Genomic DNA, 20,608 nt, shown 5'->3' with positions numbered 1-20,608 from the left:
AGGCATACAGCTCCTCTGAATCCTGACTGTACCCCAAAACAATAGAACTATAGGAAAAAAAAATATCTACATCCTATGTTTAGGAAGCTTCTTCTCATAAGTACAAGACTTCAGAAGTCCATTAAACTGGTTTCACAAGTATCCCTGAAAAGCCCTGTTAAGAAATTAGAGTTGGAAAATTACATGTTTTCAACACAGTTCAACTGGAATTTGGGGGTACAGTTTGTGCTCAAAGTACTCCTAGGCGCAACATGCAGCCTTTACACATCTGATGACTACATGGTTTCCTTGCATAGCTGAGTCCACTTGTGAGGCGGCCTAATTAAATCCACAGCAGTGCAAATAATGCTGGGCACTGCTGCTAGATAATATGGTGGAACAGAGGTAAATATTGTTATTTTTTTTTCCCTGTTTTGCTTTCTCATCACCCTAATACATTTCATTGTTAATAGGGGTGTCCTCTATAAGTTTCTGTAGTACTAACTCTATTAATCTTCATAGTTACCCATTCCCTTTCTTCTGCAACCAACAATCAGTTCCCTTTCTTCTGTAAATGATCACTGATTCTTTTTCATACCGACAGCTAACCCCTACTTTTTTTGCCTGTGAGGAGTTGGAAGGATTTTTAGAGGCATGTAAGCAATACCCTGCCCCACTTTAAGAACGAGGAGAGGGGCGGGGCTGTGTGACACCTTGCTAGCATCCCCTGGCTGAAGGCGCGGATGCAGATCTGTCAGATCGGGGTGCCTGATTTCATGGGAGCGCTGCTCCCTCAGGGCAGGAACCATGCAGGGGCGGCCCCTCGCTGCCGCGGCAGCTGTTTCCCGACCGGCGGGGAAAGCTTCGGCAGGGCCCGGCCCTGAAGGCACGGCGTCGGCCGGGGCGGTGCCACGGCCATTATGGCGGCGGGGGTGCGGTAACGGCTCGTAACGGCCCGGTCAGGCCCTTAAAACCGCCGCTCCGCGCTCGGCTCTGCGTTTGGCTTCGCCTCTGCCCGTGGGGCTGGCTGAGGGGCGGCGGCGGCGGCGGCGGCGGCGGCGGGGGTAAAAGCAACTACTAAGGTCTAAAGCATTAGGTGGTGACATCGTTTTGTTCGTTTGGGCAAGTTAATCGTGTAGTTGTTCAAGGTTTTTCTTGTTTGTTTTTGTTTTCCAAATGCTTCAATGAAACAGTCTATTTTCTAAGCAAATGAGTCCCGTTTCTTTCATGAGGTGTTTTTTCATTGGGAACTCATAGTTTTTCTGTACAAAAAGGTGTTTTATTCTCCAGATTTTCGAGTGTTTTGCTCAAGATTGCTTATTCTCCATATTAAGCATGCTAGTGTTCATTAGTTGACAGTATAGTTGCTTTTATAGGATGCTGTTTGCAAATGGAGTGTGGAAAAAATGCTGCCTCAAGACAAGATTTTTCTACTTGAAAAGAATCCTTGGGTGTTTTCCTCAGAAATGCTGATGCCTGTGTACCAGATTATATCCAGGTTTAGGCCTCCTGCTTCCAAATTAGCTTTCATCAGGTGAGTTTTGGAGTTGGCAAGTAACCTTAGGAAGCAGAGGGTCTGGCAGGATGCTTTTCTGAGGAATTAGGGTCTGCAGTCTCCACGGCCACAAACTAAGATGGGTTTCAAAGCCAAACAAAAACATGTCCTTATAAAAACAAACTTAAGAATTAATATAATAAAACTTGATGATTTCTAAGTGTTGATACTGTAGCCAAAGTCTCTTGTCAGCATTATTATTATGCTTTAGATTTAAATTGGTTTGAGAAGATTGTTGGAGAAAGACAGACTAAAAGAAAGTTTTCAATACTTTAGAGATTGTTATAGAAGGATGACATCTTGGACCTTACACCGATGAATGAGCTTCTTGCAAGGGGGATGAGTTTTATAGCAGCTAACTAATCCTGTGTTGGACGCAACAGAGATAAATAAGGATCTGTCCAATATGAATGTCAGGATGGGGAGAGATGCAGGGTTACCTGCCTAAATGCTATTAACTCGTGAAATGAATGAGATCAGATTTCTGACTATTTAAGTACCGTTTTTCAGTTTTGTTTGTTTTTTCTCCATTTGATGTATCATGTTTATAACGTGAAGCCCTGGGTGATTTTTTCTGCAATTTTATGGACTTAAAGAGTATGAGACACAATTGCAATGTTGATGATAACAGTAAAAGCCTAGAATAACTCCAGAGTGTCTTAATTATAGATTTACAATTGGTAGCAGAGTTTCTCTTCATTTTAACTATGCATTTTGAATGAAGAGCTCAAACTGGTCCTGCCTTTGAAGCATATCATAGAGCTTTAGTGAACTAGAAGGTAGAATTAGGAATTTCATTTAATGTCTGACTTACAGAGAACCGATTGCTGAGATCCTTGTGCAGGATTGTTTCTTCTGGGTCAGTTAGTGTGAATAATGCATACAAGATGAAAACTTAAAGGGGTTTGCAGTGAGAATTGTAGTTGCCTGCTTAATATTTGTGACTTTGCTTATGTACCATGCCAAAATGTACCATAGAAATAGGCGTTACTAATTGCCTTTACTAGAGGGAGATTAATTAAAACTATAAATGCTGAACTTCTGTTCTGAAAAGAAGTATGTTTTTCTTTTTTTATTATTTGTTGTTTCTATAGTGTTAATGTTTTGATTGTGTAATTTAATTTATGGTAATAAAAATGTAGTACTTGTTTTAGGCTGCACTGAGTTGTTTTTCAGAACATGCAAAACTCTAAAATCTGAATGCGTAGCTGCTGTTCTAGAAGTCCGTGATGAAATCTTTCAGGTCCCTGTGCAAAACTGGCTTTGTAGAGTGTTCATTTAAAAAAAAAAAAAAGTTGAACCTAACATTTTGTCTATCAGTTTGGTTTTGGAAAAAGATTTTTCTCTCTCAAGAACGTTTTTCATCTCTTTAATAGGGAAGTAGGAGACTGCTATGCACACATACCATTACAGAGGGATCCTGTAGCAGTCTGCTTTTTGGTATAAGGTTTGTGTCTATGATTTTGAAAGTGTAATACTTTTTACATTTTGTTCTTTCTTTGGCTTATATTGTCTAAAAAGTGCAGTTTTCTGCTCTGCATTCCATAATCTGCTGAAACTGTAAGAAAAGTGAATAAATTCCTGTTCTTTATTTCAATTTTGGAAACTTATAGGGTTGTTTGCAAACAGAAATGATGCCTAAGTTTTGTAGAAGTTAGACTAAAAAAAAAAAAAAAAAATTGGAACACTTATCTGACAATTCTGGGACAAGGATCTTGACTGGATGCCAGTTCAAGTGATGATATAGAAGATACAGAAAGAAGTTACTATTTAAAATCCTTCTGAGGGCGGGAAAAATCATCTTTGTAATATGGTGTGGTCGGGTAACTAATAACTTAATTTGAAATTGTCTTGATTATTCAATCATTGCTTTTTTTTTTTTTTTAGCAGGTAAGTCTTCTATGTTCAAGAATCTGTGTGTGTGTTTGTTTATTTTTAAGAAAAGCATTCATTTACTTGAAATGACTTAACATTTTTCTGGTTATGATAAACTTTAACTGAAATGTACCTCTGTCTAAATTCACGATGTGTGAATAGCCCCATCTCCATTAGCTTCAAAATACCAATTGGCTGAGCTGACATGGAACTGTGGAAGTTTACACTTCCTACTTTGCCAGCTTTCTTTCTATCAGTGTCTAGCTTAACTGGGACGTGATATAGAGATTGATTTTCTTTTTTTTTTTTTTTAATTTTAAATACTTGATAAAAATAAACAGAAATGCTGACTAATGTTTTTCCAAGGTAGATGCATTAAGAATGATTTTACTTTTTCTTTTACTTAGGGTTCAGAGATGGATTCATTGGAAAGGTCAACAATTAGAAGTGAGCAAAAATCCAGGTAACTAGTGTTGCAGAGGCTATTCTGCAAAACTGTTAATGAAAATCTGAAAACATAATGGAACTACATTATTGAAAGTCAGGTATGAGAACAACATCATACTTGACAACTTGAAATGATCTTCAAAAACTGGTTTCTCCTCTAACCATGTGCTTCATATTTGCTTAATTTGTTCTTGGGGCATTAATAATATGCTTGCTGAGTAGAAACAGTTTGTGCTGAATGTAACAGGAAGACAAGGGGATTATCAACAACATTTTCTTTGTAGGCTTTAGCTACAAGCATTACCATTATCAACAGGTTTATTAATTTCTTTGCCTGAGGCCATTTAAAGTTAAATGTTTCAGTTTTAGCTAGATAGCTTCAGGTTCTTGTAAAATAAGAGGTACTGAAGAACTGTGATGCTGGACTAACAGTAATTAACTGGGTTTGAAAGTCAAAGGAATGTTGAGGTTTTTTATTACTGAAATCCTTGTTTGTCTACAGTGATTTCTCTGTGCGATTTAAATGTCTTTAGGCTTCTTTGCAAAATAATGGTGGAAAGAATAATTGGTGAGGAAACATCAGTTCTTTTACACTGGCTTGGTGCTAAAATACATATTTGGAAGAAGGAGTTAAATGGAATGATCTTGTATATACATCAGGTTTATTACTGACACACAGCCAGACTCTCATGGTAGAGAGTCTGTGCTGTCTCTTGTGCTGTCTTGTTCAGTGAATACTGGGATACTCAAAGGTGCATTTGGCTGTAAGCTGTGGATAGTAGCATCAGAACAGGGGTCTTGATAAACCCTTGGTCTGAACAAGCATGACTGTTATGTTTGCGTGTCTTAAAGTGAGAATAAATACACTTTTTTTTTTTTCCAGATAAAACCAAGTTTTGTTTGAAATAGTAGAACCTTCCCATTTGTAATAGTTCTAATTACTTTCTGTCTCGTGCATTAAATAAATGATCGGGCAGTCCTTTGAACGGTCTTTCAAAATTTCATTTGAAATGATGTTTGGCTAGCTCAGTGAACTGAAAATTGGTAGTCAACAATTTTGGATCTCAGAAGCGTTAGTGATTTAAAGTTGCTGCCATCTTACGGCTTTTATTATATATGTAAACATGGGGGGAAAAGTCCATTTTAGCTTTGGGGGGGTTTGTTAACTGCTGCCATCCTTCTGCACAGAAAAGGAAAACTCATTTCCTTCTGGGTGTTCAGTATTGTGCGCAAGTGTTAATAACTCACAGAGACTTCTTGAGTGACAAGAAATCTTCAGATAAGTTAGAGGTAGAAAATGTACTAAACTGCAGAAAAAGATCCATGTTTTTTTCTTCTTTTGAGAAAATTCTTAAAAAGCCTAATAGAAAGCAGCCTCAGGACCTTCTTCTTGTAATTGGAACTGGAGTTAGTGCTGCTGTCGCACCAGGAATCCCTGCGCTGTGCCCCTGGAGAAGCTGCATCGAGGCTGTAATTGAAGCAGCTGAACAGTTGGAGGTGCTGCATCCAGGAGATGTTGCTGAATTTCGTAAAAAAGTGATCAAAGATAGAGACCTGCTTGTGGTTGCACTTGATCTCATCAGGAAAATGTCACCAGTGAGTGTGTCTATAACGTATGCTGACTTCTGGAATTATACATTTTTACTTTGTAACCAACTAAAATCTTTGCCTGTTTGCTAAAACTCAAATTTTACTGTTTAAAATTGAAATTTTGCTCATACTCCTATAGTACAATGAACATGTGGAGAGGCTTAAAACACACACACACACACACACACAAACTATTTTAGTGCAAGTAAGCTTTCATCATAATTAATGCAAGCAAGAGTCTTGACTAATAAATATTCTCCATAATGTTGCCTGCCACTGAAAGAGGAACTTAAAGCTCTGCTCGCTGAAGGTAGTGAGACTGTGAAAATACAGGTAGACTTTGACCCCACTGATAGCTTTAGATCACACAAACTGACCTGCTGTAGCTCACGCTTCACTGACGTCAGTTCATACGTCTGTTTTTTCAGCCTTTGATTCTAGGCCCTAGAGACTTTCAAATTGTGTGTTAATAGGTTTGCCGAGTCTTTGCCAATTAGTGACATACACATACAATCAGAGTGATGTAAATACCTGTTGAAAAAAGTTGTAGGATGTGCTCAATATTCTGCAACAGGTGGTGAGGGTTACAAGCTTCTCTACAGGTGAAGTATAATAGTTACCTCTCCCTTTTGGGAGGAGTCTGTTATGCTTTGCAGTAGATTTAATGATTAAGGAATTCACAATTAGGAAGCAAAAATACAAACAAAACCACAAAAACTCACTTTTTTTTTTTTTTACAGTGAGGATTTAACTGTAGCAGAACAATAGAACAATTTGGTTTTACTGTTTTATTGTACCTACATTACACACTTCCTTGAGCAAACTACAGTATTACTTTAAGTGGTATAAAGTGGAGGCAAGAGCACCTGAATAATTTGAGTTTATTTCTGATGTTTTTTTTTGTACATTCAGACATTTATGATTTATATACTGTGAGTTCCTAGGTTATTACACCTATTTCTCTTTTAAGGAAATGCTTTGGCATTAAGTAAATATTGGTTTTCTGGTAGAGGTATTCATAATGTCACATGTTATACTTATGAAATGTTCATTTTTTTTTTTTCCTCCTTCAGCGTACTGGGGATACAAAGCCCAGCTTCTTCCAGGATTGCTTAATGGAGGTGTTTGATAACTTAGAACAACACATTCAGAACCCTGTTGTTCTGCAATCAATCCTGAGACTAATGGAGAGAGGCACAATGGTTCTAACTACAAATTACGACAATTTACTTGAAATATTTGGTCATCAACAGGGTAAACCTATGGATCTTTGGACTTGAAAGATAAGGATAAGGTATGACTTAAAAGAGAAAGCAGCTCTTAGTCTTCATTGACAGATTGTTTTCCTGTGTAAAGTCTGTTAAGGCTAAAGCTTCTTAATTGTTAAAGCATACTTGTAAGTTAACAGCTGATGCACTAACATTTATTTTCAGTATCTGTTTATTCTGAATAATCTGATAACAGTTCACCAAATGACATTTCAGCGGCACATTTATTAACCGCTCCCTACATTCCCTGGAAAAATAAAAACTGATATAACTTTCATGAAATAATTGTAACCATTACAAATAGGATTTCACAAGGCTGGTAATTAATTTGCTTTTCATATATTTACTGTCAGCATTGCTGGAATTTGATTGGTTGAATGCTTGATTGGACTGAAAAGCTGCAACCATCTTCAGTATCAGCAATCACCTTTTTGTAATTTAAAATAAGCTTAGTAATAAAATTAAACTGGCTGCAGAAAAATGCAGAAGTTACTTCTGCTTTAAGTGGTTTTATATGTTAGGACAGCTGTATATTTGTGCAATATCTTACTATAGTAGATGTAATGTTTAATTTTCTTTAGGTTCTTCAGTGGGCAAGAGGTCATATAAAATAGTTCTTCATATTCATGGCTTGTATACAGATCCTTGTGGAATGGTGCTAGATCCTTCAGGATATAAAGATGTGACTCAAGATCCTGAAGTCATGGTTTGTGTGATCTTTAAAATTCTTACTATGTGTTTCCAAACTATTTTGTTGTTGTCGTTTCATACACGTTACCTTAGCCTATATGATCCAACAAAACCCTAGCTTAAATAATTGGAACACAGAAAAATGACATTACTCAAAAAGCCAGTTATGTTCCTAGGGCAGTATATGCCCCTGTATACTGCTTCTTTGCAAGTCACAATTAAAAACCTCAGTTGTATGTCATTGTTCTAAAGCTCTTTGAATTTATCTTAAGGAAGAACACCAGGCCTAGAATATTAGCCACCATTGCAAATGTTAGACACCATTGCAATGATTCTTTACCATCTGATTGCTTGGGTTCATATTTTAGGGGCATAAGCTATAACCAGCTCCAGATCTTAGATCCTTAATGTTGTATTACATGTTTAGAGAAGTCAAACATTTGGTAAAGAATATTAACTTTCCTTGCTTATTGATTGAATCTATCAGGAGTCTAATATTCTACCATCGTTATTCTTTCAGTTTAAAATGTCATTACTGGAAATACTTACACGTACTTAATTTTCTATGGTAACTTTTGATTTTGAAGATATATTTTTTTGTAGAAACAGTGCTTATGAAATGTCAGTTTGCCGCAATCCTAAAATATATGCTTAATTCAGTTCAATAGTGATGGATGCTCTGCTTCTCTTATGCCTGATGCATTTTAAAAGCTCTTACTTTAATCTTTTGACTGTTGAAGTAAATGTAGCTCTTCTGTTTTTATATTTCTGAACAGGAAGTTCTTCAAAATTTGTATCAAAGTCTGTGGAGAGACTCTACGTGATCAGATATTCCAAGCTCTTTTTCTTTATACTGTGAAGAATAAGGTAGATTTAGAACATTTTATGTTGGTGCTTAAAGAAAATGAAGACCACTTCTTTAAGCTCCAGGCAGATATGCTTCTGCATGGAATAAAAGTATCTTATGGGGAGTGCTTTAAACAATTCCTGGAGTATGTACAAGATTTGACTGCTCAAATGTGCAAGCACAGAAATCTAGGTAATATATTCTCTTAATTCAGAAACTTTAGAGTAGGGACATAGCAGGATGCTGTATCTGAACAGTTAGTAGTTGGGCTGAAACAATGACAGTGTGTGTTGCCAGCACTAGGCCTGTGCAACATCTCCATTTATTATTGACTTGTAAAACTGAAACACATGCCAAAATTGTAACCACATTTATTTCTGTAAGTTCTTTAGATTCTTTAAAATTTAATTCTGAATTTGTCTTCTTGTAGTATTTGGTTAAGATACTCACTCTTATGTTTGTTTATTTATTGGCCTGGACTATTCTGGTATATTGAGTATTACATTATATAAAATGTGTCATGGTATTAAAAGAGAATTTAAAAAAAATAATAATTGGTGGAATAAACTGAGCCAAAATTCTTGATTAAGCTTAAAGTGGGAAACAATCTGAAAAGGATGTGAACAGTACGCCCAGTAGCATTTGTCTTAACACAGTTAAGACTCTTAGAATACCTGAGTATAAGGATAGTCTTTTGTGAAAGAAAAGTAGGAGCTGTGGAATAACGCTCCACTTTTTGACAGTAAATGATATTCTGTAAAGTGCATTTTATGGTAGAATGGGAAATAATTCAATACCTTTGCAGAAGGTAACAGTTGTGCATGGACAAGATAAGTTTTACCAAGTAGATCCTTTCACCCACTCTTCCCCTCCTCCCCCCTTTCATCTTGTAGTCTCTCAACTCTTAAATAAATCTCTTAGCCATAACAATAGAGAGCCTTTACTATAAAACAATAGAAAAAGAACAATTTGAAGGAAAGGAGAGAGATTTCTTTAACATCTTCCAAACAAGGACAGTTCTTCTATGGCTTATTCAGAGAGCTGGGGAAAATAACCTTGGGAACAATCTCATTTCAAAAATCTTATTTATCTTGTCAGTGAAACTGTTTTGTCTACAGTTATTGCAAAGTGGTGTATAGCAGGTATATTGCCCATGCTCTCTACAAAAGATCATCACAGGCAAATGCCCAAATTATGTAATGGGTTCTGTAAGTGGGTTAATAGTCCATTTAGACTGGCTTAGACTTTTCTGACTATGAAAGCTAGAAAAAAAGTATTATAGCATCTAGGTTTTGGAAGGTCTATCTGCAGTGTAGACACTGCAAAATACACTGGGGTGGAATGTCAGACACCTGAAATAGCCTCAGCCTACTAGTTTGTTTGGTCTTTGCCATACTAATGTTGATTGTTATGCATATACTTTCATTGTCTGAGAAGCATCTAGAGCATGTTGAATCCAGACTATCCAATATATTGCACAGCAGCATTGCGCTCAAAACAGAGGTGGGAAATATAGTTAACTGAACTCTCAATATAAAATAAAAAGGGTTATTATTGTTGGAAATGACTGCAAGATCAGACCATAATGCTGCCCATTTCATTCAGTGGGATTACTGATTGGCAGACTACTTGCAAGAAGAGGGACCTCTGACTTTTAACTATTGTTGTTCTTATTTACAAGTCAGGATCTCAAAGAAAACTGATTTCAGATGTGGGTAACTGCTCTCTGTGGTACCCAACTGCCAGGTTTCATTATTTTCACGTTTGCTTTATAACAGACACTGACATTGTATTATCTTGTTATTGTTTCTGGACTTACCCTGCAGGGAACTCTTTTCTTTCCCCTACTCATGAACTTTCAGTGATTTCTTACTGCCCATAAAAGCACTTCTTCTGTTTTTTTGTTTTAAACTGGCTTTAAACATGCAAAATCTATTTTTTAGATCTAGGTCTTTAGATTTTTTAGATTTAGGTCTTTAAAAGACATTTGGATGGCTGTAGCACTTTAGTGATATGGCTTAGTGGAGGACTTGTTAGTGTTAGGTCCGAGGTTGGACTAGTTGATCTTGGAGGTCTCTTCCGAACTAGATGGTTCTGTGATTGTTTTTTTTCTTGGGGGGTATAAAACAGCAAAATATCCCTTTGAAGCAACACTTCAACTTAAAAACGTGGCACTTCTAAGATCTTTGTGCTGCTGCAGCAAATGACAGGAAAACAATGGATCAAAATTGTATAGAAGTATCGCTTTGTTATTGTATGTTAAGGGTCTTCTGCATTATAGGAGATTAAAAACACCACTCTTTCACAATCAAAAAGCATGCAAGGTCCGAGATACTTATGGGCAGGTGTAGTAACAGATTAATTTTGGAATTTGATTTTAAGCATATCTGTCTTTGAGATGAGGTCATAAATACCCCTTTTCAGGAAAGCACATCCAGGCACCAATGGAGAAGAAACCAGAACAATTTAATTCAGTTCAACTTAAGTTAGTAAGGAGCTTTTAGTTACCACCCTCCTTACAAGTAATTTTAGCACCTGTTATACTTGCATTTTGGAATACATACCACATTAAAATTTCCTAATACAGCTTTGCATAGTAAAAATACAAAACTAGTTTTAGGTGATGGATGTCATAATTTTGAGGTCCTTTCCCTTCCATTCATTTTTGCTCTTCACCTTTGTTTCTGCTTCAGCAGTAGCTCACACCAAAAACTGTTTTTTTTCAATAACAGATCCAGACTTTTTACTGAAGCTTCTTGCCTGTGAACTCCACAGGCATTATCACACAAAACCAGAAAACTCATTTTCTTCAAAAGACAGCTGTATGATTAGCTACTTACTGTTTTATGTCTTAGTACCACAGCTCAGTGTTGAGAGAAGTCTCAGGGTCACTGAATTGCTGCAGATGTTTACTAGGTGTTAGAATCCAAATATAAGAACCTTAGTGGACCAGTACTGTTTTAATATTTAGTGCTTGTAAAAAAAAACAAAACAAAAACAAACATATATATTTATGCACATATACAAAACATGTATGTAGCATGATTAAAATACTTCTTTTTACTGTTTTTCTTCCCCTCTCTTTCCACAGGAACTTCATGTGTGGACGGTGCTAAAAGGAAATGATGAGAAAATGATACTGACTTTCCCAAAAGAATCAAGCAATCAGATAATGGTATATCCATTATTGATTGACAGGGGGAAAAACACACACAACCCAAAAGTTTTTAACAGCAGATGTCTTATTTCTGCATTGAAGGTTTTGAGCTAAGTAGTTCCATAGTTTCAAGTGGAATAAAAATTGTGTATTTATCTTAGCGTTTTCTAGGGATGTAAATGTGTAATGCATGTGAAATTTTGAGAGTAATGTAAGTCACTCTGCAGGCACTTCTCACAGATAGTGTTTCAGTAGTACAGGTCATTTAGAGGCATATAGATACAAGTTTTACCTGCCTGTTCTTGAAGCCACACGGACCAAATTCTTAACATTTTGGCCTGAGTATGGAGGTGCCCATGGCCCACAATGGAGGTGCTGTTCAGATATGTAAATAACTGTTGGCATACCATGAAACTACCTGCTAGTTGCCTTTAAAATTAAGAATTTCTTAAAATCCTTTTTTTAATCAGCTGATCTGCAATTAGGCTGCAGGAGGTTGATCTCTTTGGGGGGTGGGGGTGTCTGTCAGCACAAGTTTGCAAGATTTAGACCTCTAAGCTGCTTTGAGCAGGAAATGTTTTGCATTTATGGAACCTACATCACAATAACTTCCTTATTTTACACTTTTAGCACAAGCATTCATTTTCATTATTTGTCAGTCTAAGGCATGAGTTTACAGGGAGGGAAATCAAGAAAAATACAACAGCGTATGTGGGCTTACTAACCTTTTTCAGTTTATTTCCACGGAAATATTCTAGTGGTTGTTTAAACAGTAGAGTATGCTGCCAGTTATTTCAGTAGGTAATGGACAGTCTTACTGCAGTGGAAATAAAACAGGGTAGTATCTAATTAGGTATCTGACATTTCCTAGTGTGTAACTTTGTTAGTTGAACTAGTCAAATGACTTAAGTTAGGCAGTATGTTCACTTCTTACCTGAGGTACCGTCACTTCACCTTGCACTGAATTGTTCCAGCACTAGGCTGATAGAATTACTGCTTCAGTTGTTAACACTGCTGATCTTCTGGAATTTACTAGTCAGCTCCCTCTCTCCTCAGTGTCTGCAGGAGAGCATATTCAGGGTCATTCTTGTGCTGATACGAGCCCATTTGTATCTGGGTGTCCTGGAGGTTGCTTCAGGCAGGTTTTTCTGAGATTCATTGTGGAGATGATCTGTAATGCCTTGTGAGAGCGCATAACACAAATGAGGTTGTATGGGGAAGTAAAAGTGATAGGGCTGGGCCCCCAGAGTTGTGGTAAATGGAGTTAAATCCAGCTGGAGGCCAGTCACCAGCAGTGTCCCCCTTGCTCAGTAATGGGGTCAGTTCTCTTCAGTATCTTTATCAATGATCTGGACAAGGGCATTGAGTGCTCGGTCAGCTTGCAGTGTTGATCTGATTGAGGGTAGGAGGGCTTTGCAGAGAGATCTGGATAGGCTGGACTGATAAGCCAAGGTCAACTGCATGAGGTTTGACAAGGCTAAGTGCTGGGTCCTGCATCTGGGGCACAACCCCATGCAGTGCTACAGGCTGGGGGAAGAGTGGCTGGCTGGAAAGCTGCCTGGTAGGAAGGGACCTGGGGGTATTAGTTGATAGCTGGCTGAATATGAGCCAGCAGCATTCTCAGGTGGCCAAGGCCAATGGCATCCTGGCTTTTATCAGGAATAGTGTAGCCAGCAGGACCAGGGAGGTGATCATCCCCTTGTACTCTGCTCTGTGAAGCTGCACCTCAAATACTGTGTTCAGCTTTGGGCCCCTCACTACAAGGACATTGAGGTCCTGTCCTGGAGCATGCCCAGAGAAGGGCTATGAAGCTGGTGAAGGGCTGGGAACACAAGTTCTATGAGGAGCAGCTGAGGGAACTGTGGTGGTTTAGTCTGGAGAAGAGGAAGCTCAGGGGAGACCTTATTGCTCTCTACTCCTACCTGAAAGGAGGCTGTAGTGAGATGGTGATTGGCCTCTTCTCAGAGAAGTGATAGGCCTCGAGTTGTGCCAGTGGAGGCCTAGGGTTGATATTAGGAAAACCTTCTTCACTGGAAGCATTGTAAAGTATTGGAAAAGGCTGCCCAAGGAAGTGGTTGAGTCACCATCACTGGAGGTATTTAAAAGATGAGTAGATGCGGTGCTTAGGGCTATGGGTTAGTGGTAGACTTGGCAGTGCTAAATTAATGGTTGGCCTTGATGATCTTAGAGGTCTTTTCCAACATAAATGATCCTATGGAAAACATTTTCTGCATGTTCTGTAGTATGTATGTTTACAAAATGAAAAGCTTGAAACTAAGACGTGCTTCTTTCTAGACTAATCACTACTGAGATGGTTAGAGTTCTTTTGGGGGATGTCTTTGTCCCTGTTCTGAAGGAGGCAAATTAAAGTCCTGAAGATACTTTGCATAGAAAAGCAATCTAAACAATACTCCTCCTCCTATCCCAGAAGAAAATACTCCATATTTAGAAATCATATTTAGGAATTCTATCATACACTAAAACCCAAATAACCCAACTACCCGTTCTCCTGTTTTCAGCTGTGTTTTTCTGAAGTTAAAGTAAAACCAGCCTGAAATGTGGCCATATGCATCCCATCCCTTTGAGACATTGTATTTCTGCACACATGACGTTTGAAAATTGTCTTTTAGCATTGTGTACTATTACTGGTAAGACTAACCTATGGAACTTGCCTCTCCAATCAGCATGAAGGGCTAGTTTCAGCAGCTAGGCATGCTGTTTTGGACTATGATCTATCAGATTAGAACACTTAAACTGATCCTTCAAACTGCTGTATAATTTACAGGTAAATAGTTAGTCCTTATAAGGTAAGCTGTACCCTAAAGTCATGTAGCACTTGATCCTGTGCCTCAAATCAGATCCACATTAGAAAACCACATTCCCTCCCTCTTGTAAAGATCAACTTGCAACTAAACACGGGTGATTCTTCAGTTTTGTAGACACTGGTAACTTGTATAACAGCCTTTGCTTACTCAAGTGCTTTGCATTTGAATCTGGAAAAGCAGGTAAGTAATTAATAGGTTATTTTGTGAGTTATACCCCTATCACATAACTACTGTAATCCATCTACATTTTAGCTACTGTATTGGCAGGGTTGCCTTAAAGCTACCTCAGGGTTTAAAACAGTCAAAAGGGACAGAATGTGCAGTCTGTTGTATTTGATTTATGAGTTACGTGAAAGAGTAAATTGTTTAAAGCCTCATTGGAATTACTACCTGAGTACAGTGAAGAAACTAACCCTGCAACTGGACATGTTAAATGTTTGAGTCTACTCTAGATATTTCTTTCTGTACTTTTTAAAAAATGGTTATTTTACTGACTGGAACAGTCTTGATCCCCATTTATTATCCTCTTTTGTTTATGCTACGTAATAAAGTTGACAGGACATCTGACATGCTCTAATATTTAAAATCAGCTAGGCCCTTCTTGTATAGTAGCTAATATATGTAGCTTTTACCTTTCTTTACACCTTTAGTTCTTTATTTTTTATTTCAACCCCATGTTCTGCATAAAGGGTTAAAACCCCAAGCTTGTGTATTTGCAATATGCAGACCGACCTGGATCAAAGATCTTTGAAAAACACTAGCAGGTACTCTTCTATACATCTTTCACACCAATAAAAGCATTGCCATGTTTGTTAATAGATGTTCAAATAAGGATTATAAACTTACTGATCATGTTCAGAGTAAATCATTTTATTTAATGGAGTGTAGCAGCAACATTAACTATTTGATAAACATTTCTCTACAGTTAAGTGGACACACTTAAGTCAGTGAAAATGCTTTCCATTGAAACATACTATCTAACATTCACGTAGGTCATTATTTGCTTATGCGGTAACCTCAACTGTCCAGTGTTAATTGTGTGCAACAAGCATTGTAGAAGCAAGACATTACAAGGTATAAGTGTGTAATAAGTATGGTGTACTACAGGATGTTGGTATATGAACACAAGATATCATTAGGAACAAGCCTAAGCCAAATAAAGGTCTTCAGTATGCACTAAAGTAAAACACAGGCCAGAGAAATTGATTCTAGCTCTCAACTACTGTTCTGTAACCAACTTTATAATTGGTGTTTCTTAGACAAAGCACAGCCAGCAACATTGATGGCAGTGGGATAGATATATAACACATAGCTGTCAGCTTAACTGCAAAATAATAGCAGATTTTTTTTTTTTTTTCCTAAGGCTGCTACCTCTTTGGCAGCTGCCTCATACCTGTTTTATTCTTCCCAGTTGTGTATAGGGTGCAATACCTTGGAATTTTTTTCCAGGTCATATTAAACCTCTAGAGATGTAAGCTTTTGTAAAGCTCACTATTTTCATAAGGTATCAATGGACAGCTGAAGTATCAAAGGCATCACACAAGTCATGCAAGACAATGGCTATATTCCTGTTTTTTAAAATATCAAGATACTGGAAATAATCCCATCTGAAAGCAAACAGATGCACCTGCAACACAAAGACCTGTAAAGGTCTTGACAAGGCCAGTGTTTAACATACACTGGAAATAAATCTAAACACATTTCTTCTCATAAAAAAAAGAGTCTTACTCTCTGTAATGCAGTGTGCTTATGTGAACCCATAATCCTTCATCTTAAGACAGGAAAAAAAAAAATACCTTTGAGGAAAAGGCTTTGCTTACCAGAATAATACACACAATAAAAACCTCTGTCTCTCTCTTGTTAACAAACTGTATCAGTGAGTAACTCCCTCAAAGTTTTAGATTTTTTTTTTAAATGTAAACATTTATCTATGGACCTTTAATACCCACTTTTAGATTTTAACAGTCAGCTGTAAACGTGTTTCTCCTTGTCACCTGGCCCTGAAGTTATCCATGTTTTATTCTTATAAAGAACTGTGTACATATTTCTCCATTTCTTCTTGTTCATCTGGATACTCAGTAAGATCCAAAGTCAGTACCTGACTGAACATACCATTATCATGCTGAAAAGAGGAAGGATCACATGATTTAAAATGTTTCTGTTACTTGAAGTAAACACCTCATAAATGACTGCAATACAGTAATGGGTTTGAGTTACCAAAGTGATCTTTTCATCAAGTCAGTACATGCAGTTACTTCTGAAAACAAAATAGTTCAAACCCAGCAACAACTTCATACATAATTCACTAGTAATTCTTCAGGTGTAAATCTTCAACAGAACCAGCTTGTGTTAGTTAACAAAACTTAAGTAATAATTTTTACCTCTGGACACACTCCAATCAATGCATCTGCTTTGGAATAAAACTCTTCCTTCAGAGAAATAACTATCATCTGAAACTGTTCATGTGCCTGCTCCTTAATGAAACTTGATACCTTTGGAAAAAAGCCAAACGATAAAATTAGTTCTGGCTAACTGAAACCACACTGTAATTACTTTTATCAGGGAATGGTGAGGAAAGAACTGAACTACATTAGCAATGGAATTCAATGATTCAGTTGTGAAATAAGCAAGATAAAAAAAGAGAAAACTGTCCTAAGACATATACTGCATATTCTTAAGAACCTCCCTCTGATTTGCTGCTTTATGATAACAATCATTCACTCCAATGAATAAAGCTACAGAAGAACATCAGTGCCAATGAAAATTATTTTATGTATTAGAATTTAGAATGGAGATAGAAATTCCCAAATCTGAAAAAAAAATGTGAAAAAGCTGTTATTGGTTGTTTACTAGGATGCATTTAATGTTAGTCCACATTATAGGCAACCTTTTTTTTTTTTTTCAATTTTCTGCAAAATGAAAGGTACAAATATTAAGCTATAAACTGGAGACTTGAATAGAGGCAGCACCCCACAATATAAATTACATAGTAAAGGAAAACAAGTACTTTTTTAGTTAATCTGTACTGTTTTATCCATGTGTGGTAGAAGATACTATTTGATGAACAGCCTGTAGTGAATTACATCATTAACATTCAATTTAGGATATAATTACAAGAAGATTATTGAACATTTGCTTTAGCAAATCTTTAAACCAGAAAAACACAGAAAAAGATTTCTTCATTCAAAGCATAAAAGCTAGATACCACAAAGTACCAGCAACACATAACATTTCCACATACCATTTTTGCTCACTTGCTGTATTAAATGCCTGTGAAGATTTTGGTGCTTTCTAGTATCAGGTTGATAAAAACTGCATCTTACTGATAAGGAAAGAGATAAGGAAGACCCTGGGAGCAGGGAAGCATTTAAGTTACACGTTCAGATCACTGCCATTTTGGTTTTGCTCATTCTGCAGTTTAAGACACTTCATACATGCTTAGAGCGTAGTCTAACTCTCCCTACAGGCAGACCTAGCAAGCTAATGAAACATTTATTTAGGAAACCACTATTTTGTTACCCTTGTTCTCCATCACATGGGCAGCTACTCTGCAAGTAGCTATCAGTTACAGCGTCCAACACAGGCTGCCTGCTTTATGTTGCATATGTGAAAAGAGCAGCCATTTTGGTAAACTCTCCCAGCCCCTTCCATGCCCCATCTAGTGGCAGGAGCAGCAGACAGGAACTGTTTGGTTAAGAACTGATAACGTGTCTCTCTTGGAAATACTTAGTGAGCTATGAATGTGTTTTTTAATCTAAAGAGAAGTAAATCAATCAGATCAGAAATATGTTTTAATTAAGAAACTAGGCTAGTCATTGCTTACAGCATTGTGAAGAGGATTATTGCTTAGCATATTCTAAGATATAAAGTGGACATTTCTGTCAGAGGTATCAGAATAAGCCTACTTGGAGAGGCAAATTGCAGAAAACTCGCTGCTGTGTCTATCATCAGCTGTGTTAAGGCACAATTTGTAGTCTATGGAAAGTCAGAACGTTACCAATGAAGCCGCGAAATGTTTAAGGAACTTGGGTTCTCCCAAAGCTTGAGGGGTGAGTAACCTCTGAGAAGGAATTCTTCTATCCAGCAGGCACAATTAATGGGTCTTCCTAAGATATTTACTACAGAGGAACCCTCCAAGCAAACTCTGTAGTGTACTTGATACAACATGGTTAGATCCAGTAGGAAAACAAACCAAAACTGTTTGGTGTTCATAAAATTGCTATCGTTAATTAGGTTCTACCAAGACTGGCATCACTGTCAATACTGGTAGAAATATATCACTTACTTTAAGCAGAAAGGAATATATCCATAATTTAAAAAAATCCATGTACATGTGGAGATCCTTTTGATTCCTTTCCTAAACAAGGTCTCCTTGTACCAAGTCTTCTCTTCCCAGAGACTGACATCTACAGTTGGCAATCTTTTTTTTGTATTCTGTCATAATTTTCTTTCTAGTGACTAACTGCTACCAAAAGGAAAAAAAAATGAAGCAAGAGCAACTGGAAGCTTTTTTTCTTGACTGAAGAATTCTAACATGACTGGAGCGATAGCTCTTAATTGGTGCTAATGAGGATGAAAATATTCAGTAAGCCAATCAAATTAAATACATAAAATTAATACCCAGTAATAGAATGACTTGATTTTCAACACCCAGATAGATTCCTTTCTGCTTATTAGTATTAAGGAACACAAAGTCCTTAAAAATTCCAACTAAACAAACCCAGTCACAGATGACCTTTATGTTTGATTGTGTCACACCCATTCATGCTGCATACTTTCACAGTCCTGACCTATTTTCTCAAATTCAGTTTTGAGAATGATTAAGATACTTTGTTAGAGTTATGAATTTAAACTTAGCCTTAGTCAAACACCTCATATACAACCACTATTTTTCTGTTCTAAACATAACATATTTTGAAATGGGTTAATGCAGTGCACTCAATCTCTTTATCCCTACAACCTTTAACAGAGAAGTAGCATCCTTCTGCAAAATATACCATTATATTGCAAATAAAAGGATAAAGTAAGTTGGTCCCTTTTACCTTATCAATGTTTGTGTTATCCAGGGCAGCATCTATCTCATCTAAAATAAAAAAAGGTGCTGGCCGAAAACTGTAAAAGAAAATACAGTATTTTGCATTTAGGTGCAAAAATATTAATAAACATTCTGATTTGTGAGTCACTGTCATAAAATTCTCATAAGAAGTAATGACAGGTAAAGGATTTGAGTAAGTGACTGCATACTGTATTAGCAGGTTTGTAGCATATATGCTTTCTTTTTGCCACTTAAGCAGCCAAATACTTGGATAATGCCAGAACTTTTTACCTGTGTATAGCAAATATTAGAGCCAGAGCTGCCACAGTTTTTTCTCCTCCAGATAGACTGTCCATTGGCATAAAGCGCTTTCCTGGAACCACGCAATTAAAGCCAATGCCTTCCAGATAAGGCTCCTCAGGATTTTCAGGACTAAGGAATGCCTGGAAATGCATACATTTCAATATTAATGACATTTATAAAATTATTACAATGGGTATTTTTTAGATAAAATACTGAGTGAGCTATGTTTGAAGCTGCCAAATCAGCTTCATTTGTTGAAAACACTTGTTCATCCATACTGAAGATCAATACTATAAAACTTCCCAGTGAACACTCCTCTTAATGAAGAACAAGCAAGGAGGCTAATTAACAAAACTATTTTGAAAAGGCTCTGCATATTTGTTATTTACAAACTTTTAAGTACTAAAAAAAAAATTTTTCTCAACCTTTTATGTAACTTTTTCTAATGGAAACTAGACTATGGAAACAGTTTTCATTATGGCTTGGAAGGAAAGATATTTCAAAAACTGTATTTTTTTAAATGAAACATTAGTTTATAAAATCTAGCTTTGAGTTGCTACTACAGTTCATGCTATCTGAAGAAAGATTTTAATAAAGGTAGGCCTTCCCCTATAGTTTGTATGTCAGCTCCCACATTTAAAAATTACAACTATTATTTTAAAGGAATGGCTATTTTACTAAAACATTAAAAAGTATGACAGATAAACTAAATGGTACATGGTTTATTTTTCCCCCTTATATAGAAGAGACAATCATAATACAGTCTTCTCATGCACAAGTGGATACAGCTGAAAGAAAAATTTCTACAATTTCCTGTCATTTCAAACAGCTCCTCTCAGATCACAAATACAGTGAAAGAAAAACAAACAGAACACTACATGCACACTGATCTGAACTAATTTCTGTGGTAAACAGTAAATTGTAAGTTTCTGTGGAAAATGCCCTGGAGATAGAGTCCTTGCAGCATCTTTGTTTTGTTGGAGGTATACATGCTTTCCTCTTTCTCACTGTTGAGAAAATGCCTTTCATTGTTATTA

At 36.8% G+C, this 20,608-nt stretch overlaps 2 protein-coding genes across 2 annotated transcripts in view; one reads left to right on the top strand and one right to left on the bottom strand.

Annotated features, from left to right (window-relative positions):
• The first annotated feature begins 1,204 nt into the window (after positions 1-1,204).
• Positions 1,205-11,570, top strand: FAM118A (family with sequence similarity 118 member A). The gene is given in 13 exon segments (XM_035309653.1): positions 1,205-1,513; positions 2,689-2,799; positions 3,817-3,872; positions 5,201-5,217; positions 5,220-5,452; positions 6,520-6,709; positions 6,712-6,740; positions 7,296-7,323; positions 7,326-7,420; positions 8,181-8,206; positions 8,208-8,443; positions 10,676-10,740; positions 11,343-11,570. Coding segments are annotated over 12 exon segments (1,191 nt in total). The 5' UTR covers positions 1,205-1,513; positions 2,689-2,763; the 3' UTR covers positions 11,523-11,570.
• A 3,680-nt stretch (positions 11,571-15,250) lies between these two features.
• SMC1B (structural maintenance of chromosomes 1B) overlaps positions 15,251-20,608 on the bottom strand; it is a 37,928-nt gene continuing 32,570 nt past the window's right edge. Inside the window, exons 22-25 of the mRNA XM_035309578.1 lie at positions 19,560-19,711; positions 19,276-19,345; positions 16,615-16,725; positions 15,251-16,355 (exon numbers count right to left, since the gene is read on the bottom strand). Of these exons, the coding sequence (XP_035165469.1) occupies positions 16,257-16,355; positions 16,615-16,725; positions 19,276-19,345; positions 19,560-19,711 (432 nt within the window). The 3' untranslated portion in view covers positions 15,251-16,256. The remainder of the gene's footprint in view (positions 16,356-16,614; positions 16,726-19,275; positions 19,346-19,559; positions 19,712-20,608) is intronic.

The sequence above is a fragment of the Oxyura jamaicensis genome, chromosome 1 (assembly GCF_011077185.1).
Source record: "Oxyura jamaicensis isolate SHBP4307 breed ruddy duck chromosome 1, BPBGC_Ojam_1.0, whole genome shotgun sequence".
Taxonomy (NCBI): Eukaryota; Metazoa; Chordata; class Aves; order Anseriformes; family Anatidae; genus Oxyura; species Oxyura jamaicensis.
Note: the sequence above shows the minus strand (reverse complement) of the source record. Positions and strands in the feature narration are given on the sequence as shown.